Source organism: Schistocerca serialis, chromosome 1 (assembly GCF_023864345.2).
Source record: "Schistocerca serialis cubense isolate TAMUIC-IGC-003099 chromosome 1, iqSchSeri2.2, whole genome shotgun sequence".
Classification (NCBI taxonomy): domain Eukaryota; kingdom Metazoa; phylum Arthropoda; class Insecta; order Orthoptera; family Acrididae; genus Schistocerca; species Schistocerca serialis.
In genome coordinates, this window is record NC_064638.1 from 700,165,045 (window position 1) to 700,184,253 (window position 19,209).

Below are 19,209 nucleotides of genomic sequence, written 5' to 3' on the forward strand. Positions count from 1 at the left end.
AATACCTCACACAATGGTGGTGAGGAAAAACTAGAAACAGTACCCATCACGAGGAAAAATCAAGATTTCTAAAGCATTTAGGAATTTTCATTCAGTGAGTGCATGGACAAATTTTTATGACAACACATTATTTGTGTGGCTTATACTTAACTGATAGTAAGTACTACAGTATTGTATTTTTTGTGGACTGATAACCCCAATTCCTTCCAGGAAGATTTCAAAGAATTTTTTACACTGTTCTCAGTTATATGTTTCAGGCATGACTCAGTCTCAGTTACTGCAATCTGATGTCCTACAACCTACAATAATTTTAGTGTAACAACTATCTGCAACAGAAAATGTTGGTGGCACACTTGGCCAAACATGAAATTAACAAGGAAGCTGTTCAAGGATGTAATAAGAAAATGGCACCACATTTTCTGGCATATGGCCATATATTAGAATCCTGCCACAACTACATATCAAGACTGGATCAACATTATGTCTCACACCATGCATCAGGTGATGCTTTGCAAATTCCAGATGTGTTTAAACTAATGCAAGATAGTGACTCTTTCCTGTGCTGAAAGTAGGGAAAATTTAGAATCCTATTGTGAGTTAAAAGCCCATGTTGATGCAGCCAGGCATACATTTTATCAGTGGTTTAGAGAATTAAATAATGATTATAAAGAGTGGATAGCACAATTACAGGTTTAACTAGAGAGTGGAAATTTCAGCACAAAAATGACAAGTGTAAAAAGCCATGTGCAGATTCTCTGATCTCAGGTATGCTAATCATGCACTCACCAGACAGTAGGTTAAAGAAAGACCTAATTAGATTAATTAATTCATCTTTGCAAGGCTGTCTGCCATTAATTTCGGTACATGGTCAGATGCAAGTATCAGCTGATACAATACAGTGCGTAGATGCTGACATGTTTACCGTGCATCAGTAGCCACTACAGCCTAGCAAGCAATGCGGCCATATGCAAAAAATCATAGGTCATGCAAAAGCTATGATGGAATCAACATTCTGTCAACAGTTCTGCTAGTGCTAAGTTAAAATCTTTTACACCCTGTTGTGTTAACTACAAGTGAGAGGCCTGTTTCTTTCGAAACACACAGTGTAATTGTTGTATAAACAAAGGACACAAAGCAGAGATGTGCAACAAAAAGCACAACTGAATCAGACACTCAGGCATACACAGTTATTCAGAATAAAATTTCAAATGATTTCCAGAACAAACACGAGTAAAATTAATAAACTTTCATTGAAAAAAGATAACATGACTAATATTTTCAGTGAATGATGAAGTTTTAACAGTAACACTAAGAATTAACAAAGCATCATTAAAATTTCAAATTAACACAGGCTTGTCAATTTCTATAATTAATCCACAGGCACACAAGAAACTACGATCACCGAAATTCCCAGAATTTCCGAGTTCACTATTTAGTAACAGTGGCAACAGAGTCCAGCAAGAGGGCAGCTTGATACAGATATTGGATACAAGCAATTTACCAAACCTGCAAGACTGACAGTTGTGAATTCACATAAAGCAACAAACTTGCTGGGACTTGATTTTCTCAATTCTCTACACTTCATGATTCACGAAGGAGTGAATTGGATTTGTACTGCCATTGCAATTGACAAGTTACAAAAAATGGAACTAGTAGCATTAAAATCTACAAGGCACCCAACAGTTTCCACCCCCTTTGTTCTATTGTCTCTTCCCAATTCATATCCCCTCGCCCTTATTGTGCACCACTCCCTTCCAACACATCCACTCGTCTTTTCCTCTCCCATGCCTTGTCTTGCCCTCAGCCTTCCTGCGCTGTGCCTTGTGGTCTTGTCCTGCCATTGGCTAGTCCCTGCACATTCTGCCAGGCAGCATGCTCCTCTCCCTCCACTTGTAGCCTCCTATGCCTCACCCATCCTCACCCCACTCCAGATTGGTGCTTTTGCTCACTGTAATAGTTGCATTTTGGCCAGAGCAACCAGAGATAGTGGTCATGTGCACATGAGATTTCCACATAAGTGTGTGTGTGTGTGTGTGTGTGTGTGTGTGTGTTTTCTTTTCTGAAGAAGGTTTTGAGTGAAAGCTCATATAACAGTCTTTTCACTGCACCTGTCTGCAGTGCAACATATCACCTTTATGGTGAGTAGAAATGTATCCTTTTCATAATATTTTTGATATTCCAACCTGGACTTTCCATTGTTTGTAGAAGAGGTTTGTTATTTCTACAGCAAAATGACTGACTATGGCTAAAGTACAGCAAACACAAAATGAAGTCTAGCAACAGCAAGAAAAGCATTTGTGGGCAACAGAAATTTGTTAACACTGAATATAAACTTATATGTTAGTAAATCTTTTCTGAAGGTCTGTCTGTACAGACGTGAAACCTGGACAATAAACAGTTCAGATAAGAAAATAATAGAAACTTTTGAAGAGTGTTGCTACAGAGGAATGCTGAAGATAATATGGGTAGATCAGATAGCCAACGAGGAAGCACAGCATCGTCAGTAACCCCGCTGGATGTGCAAATGAAAGATAAGTTTGAATTGATAAATGTAACATTGTCCATGTCCAGTGAAGGTGCCTCTGGTGGTTAAGCTGATGGTAGCTTGGAGCAATCACATAAAATTATGTAATCAGTCAAAATAAGGCCACCAAGCAACTGATTTGCTCTAGTGTTTCTTTAATTGGCAGTTATTATCTGACTGCCCCTGCAAAATGAAATACAATTGCTGCTGGACTGGACTGTATCTGTGTCTGGATAGACACCACAGTGCTTTCTGATTTACCAAGTGACTAGACTGATTGGGTCTGTTGTGTGCACTCCATGAGTTGGTATAACATTCCTGTACGTGTATTGTGCTTCAATTTGATTAGCATGTCATTTCCACTACTGTAAGACAAATTTGAAACAGGGCTAAATACTATAGTTGCAATGAGTATGCTGAATGAAGTAACTGTGCTTGGATTTATATTATTCCAACAAAAAACTATTATTACTTTGTTTTATGGACAATTTAATGTTGTTACATATTGCTAATTTGTTCAACAAATGTTTGTTGGTCCTGAAATGAGTGTTACAGTAGACTCTATTTGGGACAAAAAGCATTTTATGACACAGCTTATTTTAGAAGGGATATTTTGATAGGGTACATCCTGAGACATAGATAGTTTGATAATGGATGGACATGTGGACTAAGGCTTGACTATAGTGAACAGGTTCAAATGGATGTAGGTTGCAGTAGTTATACAGAGATGATTGCAGGAAAGGGAGGGAGGGGGGGGGGGGGGAGGGGCACTTGCACAGGATAGTCTAGCATGGAGAGCTGTATCAAACCAGTCTTTAGACTGAAGACCATAACAATAACAACAAACAGTTGTAAACACACCATTTAATGATCTCTATGCTCAAATTCTTACATTGACTATTATAGATACTCAAAACTCCACGGAAAAAGAAGCATTGCAAGAAATTTCAACAACAAAAATGAGAAATATTTTTGTTTTCACCCAAAGGGAGCAAACTGAAATGACATTTGTAGCTCTTACAATATGGATGCAAGTATTATAAGTTTACAGCCGCATTTAAGCATTTTTAAAATAAAGAACCCGATACAATTAACATGGAACTAAAATCAAACGGAACTAAAATCAAGCAAGTAGATCACAACAGGGATAAAAATATCATGTCCAAATAAGATAAAATTGTGTGAATACCCAAACAAACCACTAACACTCATTTCATTACTGTACCTACCTCAAAAGATGGAAAGAGGTACTAACACATGCTATTTCAAAAACAAAACAAAAACTGGAAAATGATCAACTATATCAAGATAGAAATGGATGGAAGCAACACCACCTAGATGAAAAGGGCAAACAACTGCAAGAACTCAAATTTCTGACACCAGCAAGAAGTGGTTAAAGTCAACAGATGTGTTATGTATTATCGGCAATGTGTTGGTTATAAAAAACTTGTCCTATATGATTGTTACAAGATTGTTTAAGAACACAGTAATCATATTGTGTGTTACTAAGTTTTTCTGTGTGAGTTTAATGCAACATAACATACATTTATGCAGTTTTATCTTCATTACAGTTATGTGCTGTGTACCAAAAGGTAATGGAAATTACACAGCAGGAAACAACATTCATGTGTTCAAGCTTCCTAAAGAGACAGACATGGCTCTATTCAATTCCAAGACAAGATTTCACAGCTACTATTCAATCTGTGGCAAGTTCTGTTTTGAATGTAATTTAGTAATGTGTGTTGTACATTATGGTATATTATTGTTTGCTGGATTACTTGGTTTGAGTATATTATGATTCATGTACTTCACTGCTCATTTTCAGGCATGTCACATGCATTTCAAAGCTAGCAACATTATTTGGGAAGTATCTGTAATAGATGGAAAAACCGTAACAGCTCCAATTTAAAAAAAATCATGGCCTGATTCAGATGCTGCACCAGGCATTTTTCCTATCTGTCCAGCCTACTTATATTCAGCTGCAGGGCCATCCAGAGAGGGACTAGAAGAAAAAGGAGCATGCTAGAGGCAGTAGTACTACACAAAAACCATGAAGATTAGTGTAACCATCCATAATGATTATTTGAAAGGCATTTGATATAAAGAAATTCATAAGCTGAAATATAAAGTTAATGTAATATCTTTACAGAAGAATTGGGTGATAACAGTAAAAGAAGGTGTATTATCTTTAAGTGTATCAATGTATCTGTGCAGTTCCATTACTTACTGTATGCTGTGACTGATAATCATTTGAGAATGGAGGTATATTCCAGATGAGTTGTATTAAACAAATTTCTAATCACTGAATTTGTTCTTGAAGTTGTGCTGATGACACAAAATTGTGTGAATAGAACCTACTGTGATGTGCATGCCTCAGTGTTTTGTATAAAAACATTATTTGGAAATGTGTGAATATTTTACTAAACAACTAATGTGCATTTAAAAATACCCCAGATGTTCCACACATTTCATACATTTGAAAATAATGCATTTTTCACAGATGTCAGCAATTTTGTTTACAAATGTGCATCATATTGTAAATTCTATGCATGAAATTAATCACAGTTATGTGTTCTTAATTGTTTTTGCCTCATTCTCACATTAACACTTATTTGTGTTCTCTCTGTTAATTACGATAACCCAACTCAGTATCAACTGAAAAATCACAAATTTTATGGCCCACACAATTATTTTGGTATTGGCTGCTTTCTATTACAATCATCACTTGGCTATGATGTCATCATATGGTTGTTTGTTATTGTCTCTTGGTAGTGCTGGCAAGAGGTCAGTTCACCAACAGTAACAAAGAACAGATCGAAAATAAGAATAAACTAACTAACCTCACACTAATGGCTAGGATCTTTAAGTATTATTTCTCAAACATTACACACAAGTTAACAAATACACATCAACAAAAAGCTAGACAGAAAAAAAAAGAAAAAAAAAACTTAAAAATTCATGGCTCTAGAAACACATGAGGAACTATTTTAAATTATAAAAAGGTTAGCTAATAAATATACAGTGGGTGCTGACAAAGTACCAGATGTTAATATCAAAGAAAGTACAAAATTTATTGTAGAACCACTAATAAACATTTTCAAATCATTTGAGAATGATGTATCTTCAAATAGGCTAAAACTGTGAAGGTAGCACAACTGCACAAGAAGAGTGCCAAATGTGAAATTCTGATTAGAAGTCAGTATCAGTTTTGTCAGGTTTGAGCAAAATTTTGGAGAAAATTTTCTTCAAAGATTAATATCCTTATTAAATAAACAAATCATAATGAAGGATTCAAAGCACAAGTTCAGGGCTGGAAAGTCAGCTCAGTCAGAAACTTTACCCTTTTTACATTAAATAGGGCCTACTACAAAGCAATGGATGATGAATGTGTATCTGGTATACTTTAAGGTCTTAGTAAAGTATTTGCTATTTTTGCTCATGGCAATCTCTTACTTAACTTATGTAACTGGAGGCCAGCTTAGCAGGTGGATCAAATCATACCTTGACAACAGCATCGGATTACAGAAATGAAATATAATTATGGAGAAACAAAGTCTTTGAAGTTTCTATTAATATGCAAAATTTCAAAGATCAGTTCAGAGAGCTGTCCTGTTCTTCTCCACCTTAATGATTTGGAAGAAAAAATAACTAACAGAATGACAGTACTCTTGGCAGCTGGCAAAAACTACTTTAATTAGATCACACTTTGTTTTACACCTATTATGCAGTAAGCTCTGTTTCTTTAGAAGTTTCTTTACAGTGACTGTATACCATGGAGGTTCCCTCCCATTATGAACTGTTCTACTGGGTACATACCAGTCCAGTGCATGCTCAACTATTCTTTTAAACCTGAGCCAGTGTACCTCTGCATGACATATGTTGTGGTTGTGCCACACTCGTGACATTCTGGTGGTCAAGTAGTTGATTGTATCTGTCCTGTGTTTGTCTCTGGTCCATTGCTGGGATACCAGAGGTCACCATGCTTGGCAAGCAATGAACAAGTGATTTTCTGGCAGCTGTGTGAGCAACTGGAAGTCTGAGTTTAATGAGGATTTGTGAGCATGCTGTTGGGCCAAATTTAGAAGAAAGGTGGTGGCCTGGCCTGTGGAATATTATTGGCACCATCACACTGGTTGGAGTTTAACTGCAAGCTATTTTACGACTGGAGGAAGCGAGTCTGCTTGGGGAAATATTGTGTGCCCATATGGTGGACTATACAGTGCAGACTTTAGTAGCCAGCAGTAATTTTATTCTTAACCCACTGAGAAGTAAATTGGAGGAGGGCAAAAGACTTATGGGTGCACTGGCAGAATAGAAGGCTATGTAGTGTTGATGTAAGAGCAGGGAAGTAGACAGGTGGTTGGAGGACAGCGAAGGTTGAAGCCAGGGGGTTACTGGAACATAGAATATACTGCAGGGAGAGTTCCCACCTGTGCAGTTCATAATAGTTGGTGTTTGTTGAAAAGATTCAGACAGCACAGACTGTGAAGCATCACTTAAGTGAAGCATATTGTGCAGGCAGCATGTTCAGTAAGTGGGCAGTCCAGCTGTCTCTTGGCAACAGCTTATCGGTGGCCATTCATGGATCAGATTGGTCTGTTGGTTGTCATGCCCATGCAGAAGGTAGCACAGTGGTTGCAGCTAAGTTTATATATCACAGGATTGCTGGTTCAGGTAATTATTTATGACAGATTCAGACATTTGCAGAATACTAGAGGAAAGGAGCTATCAAACAAAGCACCATGTGAAGGCTGAGAGATTGCTGAGTGGTTAATCTGATTGAACTGGGTGCAGCTTTTCTGGTAATGTGTTATTGGCCCTAATTCATTCCCTCTTCTCAGACTGTAACCTCACACCTCTAATTTGTTTTCCACTTATACATTTGTCCTCTTTTTATTTTCGCAGTTTCCCTCTCTACAGATCCCCTCCTTTATTATTCTTGTATTCCTTTGTTGACTTTAGCTTTCATCTGTGATTTGCTAAATGATTGTAGTTTCTTATCAATATTTTGTAACTTTAAGCTTAGTTTTGTTGTTTATCTTCTTTCTTGTATCTAATGGACTAACTTCTCTCTATTATTCACCTTCTCCTCTACCTGTTTTGTCATTTCTTCTCAACAAATGATGTCCATGTGCAGTTTTTGATAATGTGTGGCTACAGTAGTCAATAAGTTATCATATACACCACAATGTATTACACATTTATACATTTTATGATAAGTTTGTTGCTACTTCTTAAATAAAAATTTAAGATTTTTTGGCTTATTTCACATTCGTGAGGACCATTAAACTCAGGATCCAGTGCGAAAATATTAATGTAACTCCTTTTCTTTGTAAGTATGTGTTATTTGTTCTTGTGTTGGGACATGTACTACACATTTGAGTATCTCCTCATTAAGGATCCATACATCAAATATGTATCTAATCCAAGATAAACCCAATATCAATACTTGAGATTTTCCATTTACTGAGATCCCTGTAAATAGGTCAGAAACATGGAGACAGATAAGATTTTACATCGAAGACTTTCCTTAGTAATAAAAAGCCTATATGATGCAGAAAGTTAGAATTGTTTCTAAATTAATCATTGTGAACTACGAATTATTAACACTGTAATCCAAACTGACTGGCTCATACTAATGGGCGATGAAAGTGGATTTTTGTTTGGAAGATTAGATATAAAACTAGGGGGCTAAGGTTCTGAGGATTCCTTGAAGCTCCGCCTGGACATCGGGAATGGGGTTACCTTGGCAAACTTTGTATGTGGTGTTGTCTGAAAGCTGACGCAGTCCCTCAGCCACATACTCCCGACGATCAAGTACCACAGTCGTGGAACCCTTGTCCGCTGGAAGAATGACGATGGAGCGGTCAGCCTTCAGATCACACAGATAGCCTGGGCTTCAGCAGTTGTGATGTTGGGAGTAGGATTAAGGTTTTTTAAGAAGGATTGAGATGCATGACTGGAACTCAGAAATTCCTGGAAGGTTTGGAGAGGGTGATTTTGAGGAAGAGGAGGTGGGTCCCGCTGTGACGGAGGATGGAACTGTTCCAGGCAGGGTTCAATTTGGATGGTGTCTTGGGGAGTTGGATCATTAGGAGTGCGATTAGGATCATTTTTCTTTGTGGCAAAGTGATATTTCCAGCAGAGAGTAGGAGTGTAGGACAGTAAATCTTTGACGAGGGCTATTTGGTTGAATCTGGGGGTGGGGCTGAAGGTGAGGCCTTTGGATAGGACAGAGGTTTCGGATTTGGAGAGAGGTTTGGAGGAAAGGTTAACTACTGAATTAGGGTGTTGTGGTTCCAGATTGTGTTGATTGGAATTTTGAGGAGGTCTCCAACCTCAACTCCTTTGGTTCCATCAGATTCACCTGGTCCTACTCCAAATCCCATGCCACTTTCCTTGACGTTGACCTCCACCTGTCCAATGGCCAGCTTCACACATCCGTCCACATCAAACCAACCAACAAGCAACAGTACCTCCATTATGACAGCTGCCACCCATTCCACATCAAACGGTCCCTTCCCTACAGCCTAGGTCTTTGTGGCAAACGAATCTGCTCCAGTCCGGAATCCCTGAACCATTACACCAACAACCTGACAACAGCTTTCACATCCCGCAACTACCCTCCCGACCTGGTACAGAAGCAAATAACCAGAGCCACTTCCTCATCCCCTCAAACCCAGAATCCCCCACAGAAGAACCACAAAAGTGCCCCACTTGTGACAGGATACTTTCCGGGACTGGACCAGACTCTGAATGTGGCTCTCCAGCAGGGATATGACTTCCTCAAATCCTGCCCTGAAATGAGATCCATCCTTCATGAAATCCTTCCCACTCCACCAAGAGTGTCTTTCCGCCATCCACCTAACCTTCGTAACCTCTTAGTTCATCCCTATGAAATCCCCAAACCACCTTCCCTACCCTCTGGCTCCTATCCTTGTAACCGCCCCCGGTGTAAAACCTGTCCCATGCACCCTCCTACCACCACCTACTTCAGTCCTGTAACCCGGAAGGTGTACACGATCATAGGCAGAGCCACATGTGAAAGCACCCACGTGATTTACCAACTGACCTGCCTACACTGTGATGCATTCTATGTGGGAATGACCAGCAACAAACTGTCCATTCACATGAATGGACACAGGCAGACAGTGTTTGTTGGTAATGAGGATCACCCTGTGGCTAAACATGCCTTGGTGCACGGCCAGCACATCTTGGCACAGTGTTACACCGTCCGGGTTATCTGGATACTTCCCACCAACACCAACCTATCCGAACTCCGGAGATGGGAACTCGCTCTTCAATATATCCTCTCTTCCCGTTACCCACCAGGCCTCAATCTCCGCTAATTTCTAGCTGCCGCCACTCATACCTCACCTATCATTCAACATCATCTTTGCCTCTGCACTTCCGCCTCGACTGACATCTCTGCTCAAACTCTTTGTCTTTAAATATGTCTGCTTGTGTCTGTATATGTGTGGATGGATATGTGTGTGTGTGTGCGCGAGTGTATATCCGTCCTTTTTTCCCCCTAAGGTAAGTCTTTCCGCTCCCAGGATTGGAATGACTCCTTACACTCTCCCTTAAAACCCACTTTCTTTCGTCTTTCCCTCCCCTTCCCTCTTTCCTGATGAGGCAACAGTTTGTTGCGAAAGCTTGAATTTTGTGTGTATGTATGTGTCTGTTTGTGTTTCTATCGACCTGCCAGTGCTTTCGTATGGTAAGTCACATCATCTTTGTTTTTTTTATATATATAAAAACAAAGATGAGGTGACTTACCGAACAAAAGCGCTGGCAGGTCGATAGACACACAAACAAACACAAACATACACACAAAATTCAAGCTTTCGCAACAAACTGTTGCCTCACCAGGAAAGAGGGAAGGAGAGGGGAAGACGAAAGGATGTGTATGTGTGGATGGATATGTGCGTGTGTGCGAGTGTATACCTGTCCTTTTTCCCCCCTAAGGTAAGTCTTTCCGCTCCCGGGATTGGAATGACTCCTTACCCTCTCCCTTAAAACCCACTTCCTTTCGTCTTCCCCTCTCCTTCCCTCTTTCCTGATGAGGCAACAGTTTGTTGCGAAAGCTTGAATTTTGTGTGTATGTTTGTGTTTGTTTGTGTGTCTATCGACCTGCCAGTGCTTTTGTTCGGTAAGTCACCTCATCTTTGTTTTTATATATAATTTTTCCCACGTGGAATGTTTCCTTCCATTATATATATATATTTGAAATATGTCTGCTTGTGTCTGTATGTGTGGATGGATATGTGCGTGTGTGCGAGTGTATACCTGTCCTTTTTTCCCCCTAAGGTAAGTCTTTCCGCTCCCGGGATTGGAATGACTCCTTACCCTCTCCCTTAATACCCACTTCCTTTCGTCTTCCCCTCTCCTTCCCTCTTTCCTGATGAGGCAACAGTTTGTTGCGAAAGCTTGAATTTTTGTGTGTATGTTTGTGTTTGTTTGTGTGTCTATCGACCTGCCAGCACTTTTGTTCGGTAAGTCACCTCATCTTTGTTTTTTATATATATATATATATATATATATATATCTGTGTGTGTGTGTGTGTGTGTGTGTGTGTGTGTGTGTGTGTGAATAATTGTATGATCTGGCCATTTTTATTGGGAGAAGAAATCTGATATTCTGTGGGTTATATGGGTCAAAGGAGGTTGGGAGGTGAGACCCCCCAGTTAGATAAGATTGGGTAGATCAAATAATTAACAAAAAGATACTGACTGCAATTGAGGACACAAGGAATTTATGGTGTAAGCACACCAAGAGAAAGGATTGGTTGATAGGCTGCATCTTGAATCATCATATCAGATAGAAAATGACCAAAACATATGTTCTTCATTTATGTTCTATTTGTATAAAATTTTTGTACACATAATATTTTGGGATGTGGAATACTAAAAGTAATTGCATTATTTTGACAATAAGTAGAACTTACTTTTGTTTCTATCATTTTTGTTTCACTGTCCTGAAAATGGAGCTTCAGTTTGCATTTGCCATCATCAGAGGAACCTTTTAGCTGAGAAAATTTATATTTCCAAGAATATGTTTTGGATTCTGTGTCATAAAGGGCAAATCCCATGTTCCAGTCCAATGTCAGACCAGCTGTCTTCCCACAAGTCGTCACAGTGAAAGTTTTGCTCTGTAAAATATTAAAATATTTTGCACTGAAACTGTGATAGAACAGCATAAAAATGAAATGATTTGTTCACAATAGTTACATATACATGTCCAATTGACGGAGAACATTTTCCAAGTGAATTACAGTCTTGGTGTGTATTTTTACTATAATTTGGAAAGAAACTACAGATTTTTATCTAGCAGTACTGCAGAAACCCATTATACTCCAAACTGGCAGGCAATATAAACTGGTAAGCAAAACATTATGGCCACTGTCAGCTGTTCGCTTGCTATAGTCATGAGAATCTATGGAAAGCAACTGATGGATAGTGAAAACATGAGTACATGACAAGGAGTTAGACAACCATGAATCATCACAGAATGTCAAGGTAGGAAGTTTACTTGCTCCATAAAGCAGGAAAGGTGGCAATCTGTGCCAGAGTACAATGCTGAAGCATTCCACACAGTGTACATTGTTGAATACCGGGTGTTACAGCAGATGACCTCTGTGTGTTCTCATGCTGAACCAATGACAGCAGCAGCAGGCACGGGATAACTGAGATTGGACTGTGGATCTATGTCATCTGTTTGAATAAATCATGGTTTTCACTACATCAAACAAATGGCCATGTCTGGATACACTGTCATTCAGGTGAACAGCTGCTCAAAACATGCACCATATCATGGATGTAGTGCTCAGAGCCATTTGAACCATTTTGTACCATGGATGTAGTCTGATTGGGGCAGTATTATGCTATGAGGGACATACATGTGGGCTTTCAAGGTACCTGTAGTAGTATTTGTAGGCAACATGATAGTTGTGGATTATGTGAATATTACTATGTGCTGCTTGAATCCCTTTATGCTTCCCCAACAGCAATTGTTATTTTTCAGCAGGATAATTTTCCATGTCACAATGTCAGAGGAGCATGATAGTGAACATACGTTGTTGCCATAAAATTTACCTAATCTGAACGTGATGGAACACACCTGAGAAGCTATCAGGTGCCAACTCTGCACTCAGAAACCACTGGCCTGAATTTTATGGGAATTGTGAGACCTGTGCATAGACGTCTAGTGCCATGTACCTCCAGAAACCTACCAAAGAGTTGATGAATCCATGCCGTGCAGCACAGCTGCTGCATTATGTTCAAAAGGTGTACCAAAATGCTGTTAAGCAAGTGGTCATAATGTTTTTGCTTATCAGTCTTCATTAGAGACAAGGTTGTTTTAATTTTTTAAGTTAAGGATATCATCTCTGTTATAACTCTGCCAGGAGAACCTTATGGACTGACTATCTTTGATGTTATGCATACTTACAGAATTTGAAGCTCAGTGCCTGGATGTTAATTTCCTAAATTATCTTTAAAGATCATAAGATTTCTGAGCATTGGTAAATAAAAAAAGGAATTTCTAGGTTATTAGTGTGTTTGTCAGAAGCTGAGTGCAGAGAATAGGTTCATGATTGTGAAAGTACTAAATCAAACTTTTTTACTTTTACTTAAATTCCATTTTATTATCAAATTGTAATGATGATTAGCAAATACTGAATCATAATTTTTTTTTTTTAAATATCTTGTTATTTTTAATCATTGATGACATGAGCAAGGATGTAGCCAGAATTTTGTCAAAAGGGGGGGAGGGGGTCCAATTTGTAGAAGAGGACCTTTATTCTTAAAATTTTCATAAAGAATGATAAACCATTCAACAATGAACTTGGAGTTTTCATCTTGTGGAGATATAATCTCATTACTTGGGAGTGCTGTATTTTGGCAAACCACTAAGAAGCAGTTATGCTCCAATCTCCCTTCACCCTCCAAGGCCATTTTACACTCTTCTTTCAGTCTCGATTTGAACTGAGGAATTGATCAGGAATGGATGAGCACTAATTTTTTTGAGGCACTGCGATTATTACCAACAGGGCTTTTGGAGTAAAGATATTTCTGTTTGACAGAAAAGTTAGAACAGTTTTTAGTGGTGAAAATGCAAAGGATCTTGAATTATTCAACCTGACACTTCCCTAAATGCCGTCATTTAAGTATGCATCTCTCACTTCTTGCAGTGCAAGAAAGATCATTTTCTGCATTAAAGAATGTCCTGGAAGAGAAATTTATGAGAGTCTTAGTGCCGAGACTTTCTCAAGAGATGCTCTGCTCGCCTTTGAAGCAGCCGTTTTCATTCAAGCAGAGGCACTACATCTTTAAGAGAATTGGGATTTTTCAGGAAAGAAAGGTGTTTGGAAGGAACCAGCTGTGGCCTATAGTAAGGGAGCAACCCTGGCATTTGCCTGAACTGAGGGGAACCACAGAACAATATTTTCAAGGTTGCTGGTGGATGGATTCAAACTACCTTGCTCCCAAATACAGGGATTGCTAGCTCAGTGGCCTAACACTCAAGAGCTACCCCAAGTTGACAGAAAATTTGAAAAAAAAAAAACTGGTTGTCAAATTGTTTTAAAATAAAATAAAATCAAAATTTTAAACATGGCTGAAGCAGCAACTGTTGAAAATCTTCAAGGTAAATGATAACAACCAAACAGTTGCAGAATAAAGATTTATTGAAATCCTTGACCACCATTTCGGTATATTTAAATATAGCTTCATCAGAAGCAAAAATACACTAAAATCACATCATGCAGTGAAGATGCATAAAAAAATTGTGCCAAAGGCGTCACAACAAAATACTGAATTCTAACATTGCAAGTTTTTCATTTAATTGCGCATATTTGGTCATTTGACAGTGCACTATTGTATGGATATTTTAAAATTTAATTCTGCATGGGATTGTTGGCTTCATCTATGCAGGATTACACGACCATAAATAGATTTTGGACAAAAGGGGGAAGGAGGATGCAAAGCCCAGTCGGCCAGGAGGAATTCAAGTAGCCTGCTCAAAAAGTCTTTTATAAATGAGTCAACTATAGAAATTGTTCCCAGAATGAGATTTTAACTCTGCAGTGGAGCGTGCGCTGATATGAAACTTCCTGGCAGATTAAAACTGTGTGCCGGACCGAGACTTGAACTCGGGACCTTTGCCTTTCATGGGCAAGTGCTCTACCATCTGAGCTACCCAAGGAAGACTCACAGCCCATCCTCACAGCTTTACTTCAGCCAGTACCTCGTCTCCTATCTTCCAAACTTTACAGAAGCTCTCCTACAAACATTGCAGAACTAGCACTCCTGAAAGAAAGGATATTGCAGAGACATGGCTTAGCTACAGCCTGGGGGGTGTTTCCATAATGAGCTTTTCACTCTGCAGCAGAGTGTGTGCTGATATGAAACTTCCTGGCAGATTAAAACTGTGTGCCAGACCGAGACTTGAACTCGGGACCTTTGCCTTTTGTGGGAAAGTGCTCTACCATCTGAGCTACCCAAGCACAACTCACGGCCCGTCCTCACAGCTTTACTTCTGCCAGTACCTTGTCTCCTACCTTCCAAGCTTTACAGAATATTAGATTAACAGAATTTAGACTAGATTAATGGAATTAAATTTAAATTAATGGAATTTAGATTAAGCACAAACATTTTGTTATTTAGCATACAGTTTCAGAAATTCTATACTGAGTGTGATCTTTATTGTAACTCATCTCTCCTTCAAACTGTGGTGTGTTATTTGAAGAAGAGAATAGGAAAGAGGGATAACCTTGTTTAGTGAAACCACTTGATGTCACTATGGAAACTGAACAACAGGTGTGCAATTAGTGCCAACTCCCGTGGTATCACTAACAAGAGGGTGCTTGTGCACAGGCGCATCCTAGAATGAGCCCACATCAGATTTGACCATATAAGATGGTCCAAAGCTGGTCTGAGTCAACTATGATCCTATCTGTGGAGTGTGCAGTGAACATGCTAACAGTTTGGCTCAGTGTTTATACTGTGAAATCTATTTATCAAAAGCAGAACTTTGGTGCAATGCAGATTGAATTATGCTTTGGAATACAGACTTGAGATAGCTTGGACTCTCTCTCTCTCTCTCTCTCTCTCTCTCTGTCTGTGTGTGTGTGTGTGTGTGTGTGTGTGTGTGTGTGTGTGTGTGTGTGTGTGTTACTTTTCACAAAAACAGTAACGAGTTAGCACCGGTGGCACATTCAAACTAGACCTTGAACATTTTTATAACAAGGGGCGTGTGTGGTTTTTTAACCATGGAACATTTAGAACAACCACTAACTCTAACTGTATAGGGTTATCAGGAACTAACAACAGCTTTATTTTAGGCAGCACAAACATTAGCATATGTTGCAGAAATGTTTCTCATACAACCCATGTTTATGGCTTTTCCATCATTTAATGAACAACACGGAGAGTGAGTATTGCCATTGACTGCATTTATACATTTTACAGAAATTGGAGCCATTAACAAAGCTGGCAAAACTTGAGTTGTGTAAATATTAGTTTGTATCCAGCTGTGGGACTCCTTTGTCACTGTGTCTACTACACTGGTGCCACACACTGGCTGTAAACAGAATGAGACAGGGGATACTGGCTCATCATCTTATGATTAAACTCACCCACACCAGGGTCTGTCAGCATGAGTCCGGCTGCCAGCATGATCAAACAGCAATGACACCATCATACTGAGGTTGGTGTGTGCAGCCCATGGGCAGCACCACAATGCAAATTGGATTAGTAATCTACTTATAATCCCACAGTGGAGGGCTCTCTTCCTCTTTATGGTATGGTCAATTCATGTGCTCATTTGACTACACTCTCATGGCACTTGTTACTTGTTTGGACCAAGCCTAGCTATGTATATGGGCTTTGTATGGAATTTTTGAAAGCTGTTTTCACTGAAGTGATTTGGTTATTATATGCTACTTAATTGTGTGTGTCACTCATACCAACATATTGTAATATTGAAGAAAGTTATACATATAACACAAACTATCCATTATATATATTTTTTATGTTATAAATTTGTTACTGGAAGCTCAAAAGCTTTCATAAAGAAATAAGAATTGTAAAATGTGGTAGTAAGACCTTCAATCAAAGGGAAAAAGTTATCTGTTTCCACTGGCTCATTTTTCTTCCTTCTGAAGGTAGAAGTAATTATCATAATTAACCAGCTAGGGAACATTTTTGATACTTGATGTATATGAAGATTTTATGGTAACTGTTTACATACCCCCAATTTCATAACTGCAGCACAAACAGAGCAATGCCATGCATTTTCAATCCGAAGCAGTTCTTGTCTTGTTTCAACAGACAGATATCTGGATTCATGACCTGATGTCTGTATTAGAAAACAGTGCTGTCTCTCATCTACATTTTCAGAATCCTTTATGACTCTGAACATGGTCTGATAAACTTTGAATACCAACTTGCATTTAAGCCAGTCCATAATATTCAGCTGTAAGCATGGATATGTAATTAATAATGATGCATAGCAATGTTCAGATGATCAAAATTGATAATTATTAAAGATTTATTTCATCAGCCATTAATGGCAGTTCTGAAATATGACCTTTCTTTAAAGTTAAAGCCTCCAGCAGAGTATTATTATCAGATGCTGAGTTACCTTTGTAATCAGTTATACAAGACTTATTTTTCATATTCTTAAATATGCCACAATAATAATCTACAAAAATTTGGATGAGAAAATATTTAATTCCAGACCAATAATCCTTCCAGAAATGTTTGAATTAGTATCTTAAACTAGAACAGTAACTTTTGGGAAAATGAGCAGTTAACAGCATCTCCAGTTGGCTTTCATAAAGGATTTTCTACCAAGAAAGCTGCATTTAACACCAAGAAAACCACAACAGAAAAATTTATTACTTGCTTACTCTTTGACCTTCAAAATCATTTGGTGCAGGCAATACAAGTTATGCTGCATAAATTAAATTAGTATGGCATTGATTAATTCATTCTTCTAGGGATAATTTCTTAATTTCATAACAAAAAACAGGGAGTCACACTGAAAAGCTGTGTGTTGAAAATAAAATTAAAATCATAATGAAAAAATATGCAATATGCAATCCCACAAGGTTCAGTAATGGAGCATACAAAAATAATCTTGAGGTACATAAAAAAGAAATAAATAGTCAAACTAAATGAAACATCATTTGCAATACACCCGTTGTAGCAGTTCTTCCTGCTTTATTTATTTCTTCGTTTGTTGTCCTTGGTGTTGATGAGCTGCGTTGCTACACTGGCTGAAAAATGGGGTTTGTAATTTGGACACTGACTACTGTAAATACTGTAGCAGACAGGTACACATTTGCATTTAACCGTACTTTACTTTGCACAACCCACAATAATAAACAGTTATATACGAATGGCCAGTGCACTATTGTTTAAACTTTTCATAAGTCTCATCAATAGGTTGCAGGTGAACCTCCACATACTGCTTCGATAGTTTTCTGTTGAATATCTATGAGTAGTAAAAACATAACCACATAGTTCACAGTCCTTCAAATAAATTGAACAGTCACTGTCATTGCTTTAACGCATGGCCTATTGGTGTAACACTTATTTCACTATTACACTGATACATTGTTGTCATTCTAAACAACACAGGTTCCCTCATCTGAAACATGGCCATGGACTGACTGTCTCATGACCAAAAACTGGGCCCTTATATATTGTCAAAATAATAGGAGCTGAAACTACACATTGTTCAAAGTTAAGTTTACAGAAATTACAATTAAAACTTAACTCATTAAATTAACTGAATACATCAAAAAATTGCGTCTTTGTAACAGTTTCTTCTACTGCAAGAGTTGGGCCAAATTATTTGTTTTAATCATGAAATTAACAAATATCATTATACAAACAATACTTTTGACAAAACTGTTAATTACTTTGGAATTAATTCAGGGCTGGTTTTGCTAACATGTTTTCAAATAGGGCCAAATAGATACTTTTAGATTACTAGTATTTTGTCTTCCAAATGTTTATAATTAGTATAGAATTTATATTTGTTTATATGTCGACAACAGAATTCAAGTTATGAAACAATTACTGATTTTGCCCTATAACAAAAAATACTAACTAGGCATAGTCAAAATAAATTAGAAAATCAATTACATATGTAAATCTATGCACAAAATTAGATCTGGTGTTACATTCTTCAAAACTAAGGGCCGATCTTTCTACTTTATGAAAATGTAGATTATGTTCCCGTATGTTAATGGTAATCAGTTAAAAGTAACAAAATGAATTTAAGGAGGCAGATGGCAGAACAAGAGGGGAATTAAAATTATCCCAGCTTGCTTTGTCACAGCTGGATAAAAACCTAAAGTCAACTCATAAATTAATCAAGAAGACCAATTAAGTAACTTTAAGACAAGATTACTAACTTATTTTACATTTTTTTCATTCCACAGGGTCTTACATTTTTTGTGCAATATAAACCAAGTATTTATTCAGCAAAAGTAATCAGGATAGATATTTTGCAGAACATTTCAGATATCCAGGAGTTCTTACACCTCACTTCACAGCAGATTAAATCCTTAACGGTATTTGTTGGTGATAAAAATCAGTTTTAGTTAATGTCTGATTTATACAGTCACTTAAATGTGGCAACAGTTCATTGACTTGTTGGTTGGAAAACTGGAT

General features: G+C 38.0%; 2 protein-coding genes across 2 annotated transcripts in view; one reads left to right on the forward strand and one right to left on the reverse strand.

Annotated features, from left to right (window-relative positions):
- The window catches only part of LOC126480871 (gamma-1-syntrophin), a 796,968-nt gene that overhangs the window by 36,748 nt on the left and 741,011 nt on the right, over positions 1-19,209 (reverse strand). Inside the window, exons 8-9 of the mRNA XM_050104253.1 lie at positions 16,775-16,999; positions 11,472-11,675 (exon numbers count right to left, since the gene is read on the reverse strand). Coding sequence (XP_049960210.1) covers positions 11,472-11,675; positions 16,775-16,999 — 429 coding nt within the window. The remainder of the gene's footprint in view (positions 1-11,471; positions 11,676-16,774; positions 17,000-19,209) is intronic.
- On the forward strand, positions 280-4,696 carry LOC126480878 (uncharacterized). The gene is made up of 3 exons (XM_050104267.1): positions 280-501; positions 4,096-4,230; positions 4,350-4,696. The coding sequence occupies exons 1-3, from the start codon at positions 339-341 to the stop codon at positions 4,373-4,375; spliced, it is 324 nt and encodes a 107-aa protein (XP_049960224.1). The 5' UTR covers positions 280-338; the 3' UTR covers positions 4,376-4,696.

What these genes read in the sequence shown, in the direction of transcription:
- LOC126480878 (XM_050104267.1), top strand. Translation starts at nt 339, where the DNA reads ATGTTGGTGGCACACTTGGCCAAACATGAAATTAACAAGGAAGCTGTT. An exon ending in TGTCTCACACCATGCATCAG is followed by an intron (nt 502 to 4,095) that starts GTGATGCTTTGC and finishes TCTTCATTACAG; the next exon opens with TTATGTGCTGTGTACCAAAA. An exon ending in CAGCTACTATTCAATCTGTG is followed by an intron (nt 4,231 to 4,349) that starts GCAAGTTCTGTT and finishes GCTCATTTTCAG; the next exon opens with GCATGTCACATGCATTTCAA.